At 43.7% G+C, this 13218-nt stretch overlaps 1 protein-coding gene across 1 annotated transcript; it reads right to left on the bottom strand.

Annotated features, from left to right (window-relative positions):
* Nucleotides 1-198: 198 nt before the first annotated feature.
* LOC117158181 (uncharacterized) lies at nt 199-948 on the bottom strand. The gene has a single exon (XM_033336826.2). The coding sequence runs from the start codon at nt 946-948 to the stop codon at nt 199-201; it is 750 nt and encodes a 249-aa protein (XP_033192717.1).
* Between the last annotated feature and the right edge of the window lie 12270 nt (nt 949-13218).

Here is a 13218-nt window from a genome sequence, read left to right on the forward strand (position 1 = left end):
AAACGCGCCATTAATTTTGCGGTCGTTTTATGGCCAATAAATTTATATACCTAACCACGCCAATCGGTCAGTTTTGTATTTAATGTGCCTCTTATGATTACCATGGCAACCCATATTAACAGAATTCCTATATCAGGTGGTCATCTTATAAATAATTCCCTTGACGCTCTTAATGCTTAATAACGCTCTTAAAAGCTGTTATCTGGTTCGCCTTCCACCCTCTCCACCTTTTCCCTTTCCTTTTCCTTTCTTCTTTTTTGATGGTTGTTCTTTTGCCTTTCCTTTCAGTTCATCAAGAGTCGTTCTATCCGGATACTCCGAAATATTCTTAGCAACGCCTTCCTGATAACTAGATGGTACTAAGCGTCTAACGCAGAACTCTCTTTCCCGGTCCTTATTCCTAAAGGCGAAGAACTTAGGATGTAGTTCATAGTGAGTCATGATCGAGCTACCGAAACACGACATCCTCATTTCCATTTCCAATGTTCCTGAGGGATTTTCGCCAGGATCCAGCAGATTGAAACTACCTTTTACCTTGAACGGTTTTGGCAGATTTTCTGGATCGTTTTGAGCCATTGCTACTTGATCACATAAACAACCAGGTAACGTTATTTCGGTTTCAGCAATGGGATATGTGTCCCCAAGGCGAAACACACCGACTTTCATCGCAGTTGATTGTAATTCTGCTACCAGGTGTTTCGGTTGCTTGATAAACAGACAACTTCTGCCTATCATGAAGTATAAGGTGCCATCCTCGGTTGGTGGTGGTGGTTTCACCGAGTAAAAGTCGTGCTGCGTAATCTCAAATGTGGGGAAATCAAGAAACGAGACCTTCACTGTAACTGGATATTCACCGATGTCTTTGATTTTACTCTTTGTCAACGTCAACTTGTGAATCAGGATTTCGACCATGTAGATTTGATCGTCGCTACCACCGAAACAGGACATCTTGGAATTGGATGGTGTTGAAAATGATCAGCATCGACAGAAGATCCAGAAGAAGGTAGGATGATATTTTATATGTATGTAATAATTTTCATACCGGGAATTTTTGGAGGTTCAGTACGTCGAGAGTGAATGACGGATCGAATGCGTAACAATCGAATCGCGAGTACGATGTATGATTGATGACATCGGTGAATTTATACATGTATCTATTTATTCCTACAAATTCTCAGCATCATCGAGTTAGCGCGTCGATGGATTATCTCTTACGACAATTTTCTCCAAGGGGAATCTAAACACCGATACACCAATGACTCTCTTCCTATACTTCGCTTCCGTGTCTATAGATATCCCATCATCAGTCTACCGATAAAAATCGCGTCGACGTATAGTCACGTATATCCCATCTAGCATACGCGACCGTACAGCGTCTCTAATTCCATTGGCAGTTATTACTTAGCTCCCACAGTGGTGTATACTTAATCTTGCGCCGTGAAACAGCTTGCCAGAACCGTTACGAAAATCTAAAGGGAAGCCTCGTCGCAAAACCGTCACTTTTTTTGCTAGCCGCGTGATAATCCCGCTACTCGGTGTCGTCGAGTGTATCCGAAACACCGCGTAATCCCAGGTAGCTCTACACCTTTTACATCCCTATTCTTTCTCATCAGCCCGTGATAATCCGTAATCGCCGCCTGTTCGCGAACAAGCTGACCATTTGCGTCCGTTGCAACCTGCAGTCATAGGAACCGCGCGATAGTTTCCTTTCTCCTCGGAAGCTAAGACTTTCAGAAGATGCCGAAATGTGAAGCAACAACCTTGGAACGATTCGTTCCATTCCGCGGCCGCGGTTTCTGTTCTGGACTCTGGCCACCGAAAGCGACCGACTGGGCCAACGTTAGGACCAGCCGAACACCGAGGGCCGAAGTATGCGCTAATTGGTACGGGTGCACGCACGCACACACGTGAAAGAAGACTCGAATCCTACGTAAAGATCGAGGCAGCCGGAAAGGGGCGACCCAGTCGTATGGTCGAGGAAGGCTTGTAAAGCGAGAACGGAGAGAGAAGAGATATCGTGAATGCGCCGTGGCCTCTGGTTCGGAAGACGCTCTGGAAGCCGACCAGGCAGAAGTAAAATTCCGGACCGGGCGACACGGCGGCTCGTTAAAATGCTTCTGGGGGTTTCGGGCGCGGGACGCTTCAGGTAATTGGCGATTAGCGATTAAAACGAACGAACATCTCTTTCTCTCTTTCTACACCGTTCAAAACGCGTCGTCTTCTTGTCGCTGCCCTTTTCTTCACTGTCCCCAACCGCGTGGACAGAGTAACGTTCGTATAAAGCGCCTTTTATCGACTCACCTTAGAAAAGGAGAAAAAGAAAGGGGGAAAGAGGTCTCTGTGTAGATTGGCCGATTTTATCTTCTACCTGGCAACGATGACACTCGACCAGGCCGTTTTTGAAGCTTCTTTTCTCTGGTCGCGAGACCAGGGAGACGGAGAATGGCGTCCTTAATCGTGCGACTCGAGGCAACGATGATCACTTTCCGGACGGGATTGGGAGACATTTCTTGCTCGCTTGCCTGGGAATCCAAGCGGGCCGCAATCCGCGCGAACGGTTACCGGCATCCGGATGACCGGAAATAAATACCGAACTGGCTGGCCACTAATTTGATCGTATTTAGCCTCAAAAGGGGGCTTGTTAAGCCGAAAATTGGTCGCCAGACGTCCACTGTTTTTAATTGCGTTTTATGGCCACGGTTATTAATTTTCATGCTGCTTTTTAGAACGGTACTAAAATTCTCATGGTATCGGTTCTGCTATCAGCTTGTGTCCAAAAAAAATAATAGTATTTATTTTTGCATCGGTACAGCAGGTATATGGAGTGTTAAAAAAAGGGTGCTTCGGGTAATATTCTGTCTGTAATATATAAGAGAGCTTGTACAGTATATAAATTGAAGAGTTAATTGGTTCGAAGTAAAAACACATTTTACGCTTCGATAATACAAGTTGCCGAAGTCTTGTTAGGGATTATATAAGATACTGGTTTTCTCTCTTTATAATCTTAAACTTGTGCACGATTTTAAATACGATGCCAGGAAAGATTTCAGCGTTTGTTCCGTAATAAATAGCACCATGCCTTTATAAAATTTACACAGAAAGTTCTGCAACACATCGTAAAACAGGATCATAACTTCATATATCCAACAACTTTAAAAACGATAAGTAACAGTTTCCGCAACCATACTATTCGAATTCCTTGACACATTTTAGTCTGTTTCGGAGTCTATAAAGAAATTACACATGATCGCTGTCCTGGTTATAATGTTGACTGCGATTAAATCGTGGTAGAAACCGGAGGACGTGCACGCCTGCTATTTACTCAAGATTCTCGCGGGATTGCTTTTGTTCGCGGCTCGGTATCAACGATCAGAATTATATAGCGAAAACGGCGAACTCGAGTGAAATTAAATGCCGTGCGGCCACTTAAGGATCGACCATTGTGATTTGCGATTTTTTCCACGGTAGCGGTCTCGAATCCAGTCAGGTTAATTTGCCTTCTCGCCGATAACCGTTATTTCGGTATTGCTCGAAAGCGGTTACCCTTGTCCCGACGTCCGGTATTGGGATTAGTCATCTTGCTAATCCATGATGAGCCTGTACACGCAAACGATTTGCTCATTTATACATACATGGATAATATACATGGATGATGTTGATCATTATCCTCAAACATATCGATTTTCGATCTGAACACTGTAGGTATGATTTGTACATTCAATACATGTTTATGATTGGTAAGCCAACATTATTTGATTAACATATTGCTACTAATTTTAACATGGAGGATATAGTATTATATTAGGGTATTTCAGAAAATATTGCACGCTGCGGAATGTTGCTGTAGCGTCTATAGGTAGTTATTTACATGAAGCATATGTAGTTTCTTACATTAATAGAAATTTTTCTTTCTGTTTATATTTCCACTTTTCAGTTAGGAGAATTTTATATATCTAGTATTTTATCATATTTTCTTACAGAATCTTTATTACATTGCAATGCAGTTAGCAACAGCTTAAACATTTTTGCCTCGATAGTTATTCACGTTCGTTTATTCAATTTATATTTTATAATCTATCGAATCATTTGTCGTCCGATATCCAGCGGTGCATTCATTTATTCAGCATCCAGAGGGACGCGTGGCCTCGAAGCAACTCGTTGAAACCTTGATAGCGCGCGAAACAATCCCACGACATTATTTCCTCTGCAGAGCTCCCCGTTTCCAGTTGTTCTTGGGCTTGCTCGCGCGCGCGCGCCCACCGCTTCTACGTACTTGTTACTGTGCTCGCCGCGGAATACTGTTCCAACTGGCGGGTTCATCGGCAATTTGAATAATTCTCTCTCGAAAGGAACGGTTTCTCATCTCGAATTCGCCTAACGTCCGATGTTTTTGTTGCACCGGTCGGCTCGCTTGCTATTTACCTCGGAATGCGAGTGCTTCTGCTCCACGCCACTTCGTAAATGTTCCATTCCCACGGAGAAAAGTCCGCGAAGCGACTCCCTGGTTCTGCCATCCGATTTCCGTTTTCCAAGTAAAAGTCTGTGAGTGTCCCCATTCAGGGTCCAACTTTCATTAAGACCAACGAACATTTACTTCCTTTGTGTAACATCCGTAAATTGACCTAATAGAAGAGTTGTCTACAGAACAATGTAGTGCCTCCTAAAATATCCCAGACAAATGGGGGGAGAAGAACAAAAGGACAGAAGCAAACTATCGACTCTCCGAATCTGTTTGGCGATCGAAATATCGCGTGCACAAGAGAGTTTCAAGGGAGTCTCTTTGGTTAAATCGATCTACTACGTTGATCTTCAGCGTGAAGAGCCAGGTTCGCGAAACCAGAGAGACCCTCTTCTCCGATTTTCGATGATCTAGATCTGGGTAGCACCAGGAAGCCAGGACCGAAGGCAAAATTACCGGTGCCAGTGGAAGGAGGCCTCGTTCGCTCGCCTCCAGAGGTCAGAGGGCGATAGCGGTACCTTCTTCAGAGCCAAGGAAGGCCTCATCCTCCACGTCCTACCACCTATCGTGCTAGTATGCATTGCACGCTCCAGTACGAACGTTCCTCGAGCTCGTGCTCGCGCGCATCCATATACACATGTACATGCAGATTCTTCTGCACACAAGTACAGACGGAACACACGGACCTGTTCATAGAGCAGGAGAAAAGTGGTCGTGCAACGAATGCTAAAGGATGGCCGGCGGCGGCGAACCAACTGTGCTGGAACAGAGGGCATGGAAGAAGGAGCGAGGGGGATGGGAGATGCCGGAGAACAAGGAAGAATCAACCGGGAGGATATTAGAAGGCACTCTCCCGCGGCGCTAGACGAAATTTGTCAAACAACCCAGCGGACCCCAATTTGTTCTGCTGCGTGTCTTTACCACGATGAAAGAGCCGTAGGTGGTTCTCTGAGATCCTTTCGCTGCACGATCGGTGGATGGTCGTTATCGTTGCTACCAATGATCTTATTAGGTTATTAAAAGCTCGAGAATTAATATCGTGTCTCTAGCTCGTTCGATACATTTATAAATCTTCCGATACCGATTGGTTCCTTTGTTCTGTACAAAAAGACACGTGCTACCGTGAAACGAATTAAGAATCAACGTTGAAGTCCACGTCATGTACCTATTTTTATCGCACACCGTTTAATCAAGATCCGAGTAGTTCGATTAAAATCATGACGTTATCAGGCGTAATTAGGCGACGAAAATAATGTTAATCAAGAGAATATCATACATACGGACGTATACATATACATACAAAGGAAGATACGGAGGGCGTAACACGCCATGTTATTTCAATTTGCATGGTGGCGGGTAATCGCGTTCCCAGAACTAATTTAGCCGTATCGGACGGGGGACACGGTCTGTGATCGTAAGCCAGATAACGTTGCAGATGATTATCGGACGGCGCAATTTCTTGCTCGCCGGAAACCGTAAGTAAACGCGCTAAGCCGCGCGTCAGATGGCCGCTACAAATTAACAGCCAGTTATTTACCGCTTGACACTGTTCAACGTCATAAACTTCAGCCCGCTACCATTCTAGACGTTCCCCGGTTTACTTCATTGTATGGTAATCCTTCACGAAATATGGAGAGGAAAAAGAAGAGTAAAAAAGTGAGAGAAATCGTTATGCAATTCTCACCGAGTTGTTTTCTCTGACTGTTGGATCCATTCATATACAGTAGTCGTAGAAAGAGCAACGCTACGACGTGTGTAGGATATATCCATCTGGAGATAACACTTCCAGATTCTCATTCGATTGCGTCACAAATTAACAGAATTAATGAGCAAAGCCGCGACCGTGACTCGTGACAGCAGTCACCACAGTATTCGAGAGATGAAAGGATGATCACGTTAACCCCAACGTTTGTTTTACGACGATCTCTCGTGACCGGTTAACTCGGACGTGTAACAATCATTTTCGTCGGAACGCTCCAAAAATGTTATTGGCGAAATGAATTGGGCAGTATTTATCTCAAGGTCAATTCGTTCAGCCTCGCCTCTAAAGGGAAATTTTGGTCGGTCGCTAAAGACACGGAGGTGAACGAACTCCATAGGTTTCCTGATATTTTTCTAGAAATTTTAATTGGACTATCAGCTATAGTGAAAGAAATGTATGGGGAAAAATCGAACAATCTTGCCAAGAAATCATTGCAATCGCTGTAACATGCTGTCAAGTACGATTGTTTAGGACAGAGAATGGTATTGGAATAACTGTTCAATCCAAAGAAAGGCGGATAGAAAATGTTTGAATTTCTTTTAGGCGGTTTGGCGTCATTCGATACCACAAATCCGTTTTTACCACGGCGATCCAATTGATTCCTGGAAGGTAACTGTTATGATTTCCACTCGTTGTTACCGTGCTTCTTCAGCAGAGAAGCGTCGCGTTTCTTTTCGTACCTTCGAAAGAATATCGAGAAGATGATTATTTGCTTCACCAACGATGGCTAGTGTCAATTCTTTCGACTTTGAGCTTCCTTGCTTTGAGCTTCCTCGTATTGAGAAACCTTTCAATCCTCGACAGCCAACGAGATTTCAAGGATCTCGTAATGAAATTAACACTTTTTGCATACGAACACTTTTTCCAGAAACCAAGGACTTCCGTTCAACGATCGTTTGAGTTTCTCGCGTAAATATAATACGTTCTAGAAATTATGCGGCCTCACCGGGCCGTGTATGCACGTGCAGCTCGCGTTTAAATCGTGTAACCTATCGGAAAAGATCGTTACCAGGAACCATAAGAGCCCCAGCCACGTCGGCACGAGACACGGGATGAATCTTCAAGAACCGGGTTAGCAACGACCGTTGAGCGGCCGGTGAAGTGCAAGCCGGGATCCAGAGACGAGAGGCAGTTTGCCAGAGAAAACGGCCGAGCACCCACTTCGAGAACCTCTAAAACACTTTAAAGGGGAATGAAACTAGTCGTAAGGGAATATAGACTATCGTTGCCAGCGTAACCACAATGGTGCAAGTCTTGGAAACGGCACCACCGACTGGGCCTCAGCCATGGAATACCTTATCCATTAGACTATTATTTAGACAATGTCTTAAAGGCCGGTGCCTCGAACGGCCACAGCCTGTAACTTCGCCTGCGGGCAACTTGTAATTTGAAAATTACCGCGGTACCCTTCAGCCGCGTGAAATTAATATATCCGATGCGTTCGGATTATTTGAAGAAATTGCGGTCGGGCTGGCTACAGACGAAGCGTATTCTCGCGCGTTTTCAAGCTCGTTACGCAACGATAACGGAGCTCGTCGATGGATACGTACGTTCGTCGATGACACGACGTATTCCTACGGAGATACAGTTAGGAAGTAGTAGCGGAGCTGATGACAAAAATCGTATCGCGCAGCGTCATGAATTCCTCTGTCCGCGGCTGGCAGAAAGTTAATTACAGCCGCAAGTGTTTCCCCTAACGAGGCAACAGCGACGAAGCACAAGTAAAGTCGAAGTACGGTGCCGGTAGCTAAGAAATTCACGTAATCCTGTGCGTTCGTCGATGAACGCGCGATTAAATTCCGGTTACTGAATAGAAGTGGAACGTAGGTTAATCGTAGTCGGGAGAAATTAAGTGGCTTGACCGGGTACCTGATTCCTACGGTGGAACGATCGATTCTTCTCTCTCCGCGGAGTTATACCACTCGTCGCGTAGGACTCTACACGTTCCCGCATGATTAAGCTCTTCCGATCGCGGAGGTCGTGATCACGAGCCGCTCGATCTATGTATGCGCTCGCCTCGAAAATCAGGGCAAGCTACTTCTTCTCGCGGGAACGTCGCGGGAACTTACGTCGACATCTACCTCACGAACAGTATATCGTCCTCCTCTCTTATATTCCCAAGAACCCGTTCTTTGCCGCGATGTCAACCTCCGATCCGAACCTCCTAACCACCGATAACCCAAATCTATCCTGATAGCCGCGAGAGATGCATCTATCCAGCGGGTGAAGTTAAACCGTCGGGAACTCCCATTGGTCATCGTCTTGGCTTTTACTAACGAGAATGACTAAGAATAGACGACTACGAAGGATCCTGGACAGTTGAGATGAGACGCGAGGAGAGGCAACGAGACGCCGCCGCGCCGCCGGAGTGAAGCCGAAGTGAAGCCGGAGAAGAGCGAGTAGGCAAAGGGAGCCGGGTTAGGTAAAGCACAAAGGTAAGAGAGAAGGGAGGTAAAAATGTTTGGAGAAAAAGAAAAAGCGGGAAGATAGGAAAGAGAGAAAGACGGAGAAAGATGAAGTGAGGTGAAGGAGGCGAAGGAGGCAAGAGGAGAACGAGCAGGGGGCGGGAAGGGAAGAGGGAGTGGACCACGTTGAGGTCGCGACCCGTAGCCCGCAGGCCTCAGTGAAAGGCCCAACGGCGATCCGCATCCGCGGGGCCCTGAGCAATCGAGACAGGCAACCTCACGAGAGACCAAGCGAAACCGAGACGAACGGCGAGCCCTGTGCCGAGGCACCGTGAGCCGTTTCTTAAGATCGCGTTCTTCTTAGCGAGCCCACTGCCATTATGGCGCACTTAAAGTGGCAATCGTGTGGAAGGCAGCACCGCCGCGCAATAGCCACGAGTTGCGCAACCTTCGGTGACCCCACCCTGTGAAACCACATCGTGAATCGAGTCCTATGAAGAAGCAAGTGGTTCTATGTTCGATAACTAATAAATTGCTGATAACTGGATGGCGACGAGTGGCTGGCTACGTTGTACAGGAGATTTGTAATAGGGACGATGTGGATGATTAATGTATTTGAGAAAAGAGGAAGAGTTGTTTGTAAATTTAGTACCAGCGATTGTTAGTAGCAGAATTATTTTTCAGCATTTTTTAACTACAAGGGAACAGATATGATCAATGGTATTACTATAACATCTAATTTATGTAATTGTGCTTCAACTTAAGTAAGCTTCTATTTCCTGTCTTCATTGTAGTAATTATACAGCGAAAAATATAGAAGATAGTAACAAAGTAGTATAGCCGACTAGAGAAAAACTAATTTATTTCCGAAATATAGCGTTTCGTTATTTAACATAAGTATTTTAAAAAATGTTTCGATATTATTTTATATATAATGTAAAGTTTTGTAGGATAAGTATCTCAGCAACGAAATACTAATTTATTTTCTAAACGTAGAATCTATATTTTATCACCTAAGGTTAAAGTTCCCATAAAAATAATAGCATTCTCCAACGTCGTTTTGCATAGAGTGTTCATTTCTTGCACAGACAACCCTAGTTCTTCATAGCAGTCAAGTCTCTCCCGGTGGCTGAGGGTCCGAACAATCACGAATACAGCTCTGATCGAACGATAATTGGATAGATTACGCGGAACCTCCTCCAACTCCGATAGCATCTCGTTTATGCGCCCGTTTTATGTGTTATACAGCCCGTGGTCCTCCGCACCGTGTACTTGACTACAATACGTTTACAGGATCAGTGTCTACAAACACGGTACGGTGATCGGTGTGAGAACATTTTTGCTTGTTGCTAATGCTTAAGAACCATAGAGAATGATCGCATTGCCTCCTTAACTTCCGACTCAGTCCGCTGCTGTATTTGGCACTTCTACTTTCTCATTCACTTTTGAACATTCTTGATTCATTATATATTCTTTAACAACAAAAATAGCTCGATATTCTATATTAATTTTCTCGAAAATAACTAGGTCGCCTTTTGTGCAACACGCAAGTTTCATTAAAAAGTTTCGAGTGAAAGATTTTCTTAGAATTAATTACTTCCTCGGATATTTTCTTTATCTCGTTTGATATGAACTGCAATATTTTTAAACTAATATGCACATTACCATTATATCATTATTATTAAGTTTGCAAAAAGTGGCACTTCAGTGTAAGATATGCCTGAAACATGGTTAAAAATAGTTGGAACGAGATTCTTCAAGTAACTCGCGCGAAATGGTAATTCTAATAGCGATAAGGAAGCCAGCAGTTTCGCTGCATCCAAGTCAGGACTCGTGAAAACGTGGAGGAGGCGTGATCACGCGATCGCATAAAATTTCAGACGCCGTATCCTACGATTTAGACGCGGCTGTCTACCACGGCCATGGATCTTCGTGGAACTCTAGAAACCTTATCGTTCCTATTTTCACAGTCGACGTATCCCCGATCAGTACGCGTTTGTAAAACCATGACAGAAAAGAGAAAGAAGTTTGAAGTACGAATCAACTATTCCAGGACGATATGATCAAGGTGGACTTACATAATCTGAAACAGACCGTTCTTTCTCGTTCGAGTAAGCTATTTATTTCCACGCGTCTACGATAAAATCAAGGTGGCGCGGACTCGATCATGCGGACGAATGAATGCGTGCAAGAAAAGCAGATCTCAGTGAAAAAGCAGGGATTATTTGCCAGAGGCTCGATAACAACGCGATCACTGATTCTCGATCGATTTTTATCTATCGATCCCATGTACAACGATTCTCTATATCTTTAATTATACGATATCAACGACAATAATTAGAACATGTAAAGTGATAATTATAGGGTATCTGACGTTTGACAGACTATGCATACTAGAGAAGAGATGGAAGTTTGCTACCGGACGTTCGATAGATTGGTATAATCGATTCTCACCTTTGGATCTAATTCTTGGTTGTTCGAAGTGTGATACGATTTAATCGGTGGTTTCAATTACACGACGGCGTTAGCTTTTAATTAGTGCCGCTGAAGATGTGGAGTGAAAGATAGCGTAAGGTACTGGTAGCTCTATTATAGCTACATAATTCGATCAGTACTGTTGGAGTAGCTTTGAATCAAAACAACGTTTGGTCTGGAATATACACCCATGTATAGGATACAGAAAAGATATAGGATGACAGAGAAAGAATTTAGCGGGGCAGCATTTAGTAGGGATCATACGGAACATATAACAACTGGTTATGTCTTGCTCGCTGCAACTAGAGCATCGATCGGACGGTTTAATATCGAATCGTTCAAAAACACTTCAACTTGCGAAATGTTTATCTCTACTTGGCTTGAGTTATAGTTCGACACGCGAGGCGATCGATCAAGCAACCGTATCGTCGATTTGCTAGAAGAATAACACAACTAATTGTAAGAAAAATAAACTTACAGGGAAACTGGGTTGGAATATAAAGTTTGTTAATTATTCAAAACTATTTAGCAATTAAAAAATTTTTTTTAACAGTGTAGCTAATAGTGGCTGAATTTTGCTATTAAAGAAAGAGTTAAATCCACTCTATTTTAGGTTATAACATTGTTCTTATTAAAGAACATAATTTTATTAGGAAAACACGAGTATCATTGTTGTACTAATACATAGCTCAGTTTTACAATTTTTTTCTGATATCATAAAATTGACTTTGCGTGTCTTCTAACAAGCCGAGAATATAACTTTTGGATCGTTCAAGGAAACTTCTTTTCCCGATCATTCTTTCTTTCTTAGTAAGCAGTAGTGTTTCGGTGGTTTGCCGCGAAATCGTGTAAAGTGGAACGATCGACGGTCGTAGACACACGTAAGAGAAAAAGGAGCAACGGACGAAAAAGCGATAAGAACCGCCACGATTCTAGCCGAGCGAGGAGCCAGCGTGCTGACTGTGGGAAAACGATCGACTCCGGCAAAAGAAGGTCCGTAGACGTCGTAAAAAGCGTTAAACTCGTGATTAGGCGCGGATTCGCGCATGCCCTTGCCCGCGATTCTTCTTTGTATCCCGATATTCTGCAGCCCGTAGTTTCTTTTTCTCTCCGTTTTTGGCGATCGCCCCCGAGATAGTTGATACACTCGATCCTACCCTAGCACGTGTACGATCAACGTTGTCGCCGTGAAAAAGAAGCTGAGGTTAAGAAACGATTTTCGAGCCGTTCATCTCGATCCGCAAACCGTGACGATCTTTAAGAGGTTTTGATTTAACGCTTCTTTCATACAGACGATCAGCTTTGAGCGTGATTTCTGCCAGCAATTTCCCATTCCCATTAGTCGACGTCGTGTCCGCATCTTTCGTTCAAATAATTTCGCGACCAGTTAACGCGATCTTTTAAACGAAATAAAGATAAGACGATTTAAAGATCGAGTGGTCAAGAATAACTACCGTAGGTTAAAGGCACTGTGTTTAGCAGCCGTGTCGCTATTAACGCATTAAATATTGCGCTCCACAGAAGGCTGAAGCGATATCGAGAGTGTTCTGGATGAAAGAGTTCGGTTGATCGTTGTTACAAATGTTCATGGATACAGGGAATGTTACAGAGGCAAATTAGAGCCGCTTTTGCAACGTCTTTCGTTTGAAACTAGCTTTAAATGTCGGATTAATAGGAACGGCCTCCTGTTTATTATCTGTGATTGTAATTTAGTATCCACCAGCGGAAGACACGACTGGAGCACACTCCAAGAGAACTGTTAATTGCTGGTCAAAAGTAGGAAATGGAATCGTGTCTGGACGATTCCACGGGTCATTAAGTGCGATGTGTGTCGTGTAGATATTCAACATCCTTCCCATGATCCTTGTATGTCTTCAGCTTCCACAAATTAGTTTCGCAAGTAGCTACATGTTTTACTTTTCAGGAAAGGTACGACGGATGGTGTCTTCTGTTAAGTAATTCGATAAAGATGATACGTATTAGAAATGCTTAGAAGCTGTTGAAGTACAGATCGACGCATTAATAACTAAGCGAGGAAAGTATCACAGAGTATTTTAAAAAGACGTTTTGGTCGCTCGTGATAGCAAATAAATCACTTTCCCTTTATCTTTAAGAAA

The sequence above is a fragment of the Bombus vancouverensis genome, chromosome 14, assembly GCF_051014615.1.
Source record: "Bombus vancouverensis nearcticus chromosome 14, iyBomVanc1_principal, whole genome shotgun sequence".
Classification (NCBI taxonomy): domain Eukaryota; kingdom Metazoa; phylum Arthropoda; class Insecta; order Hymenoptera; family Apidae; genus Bombus; species Bombus vancouverensis.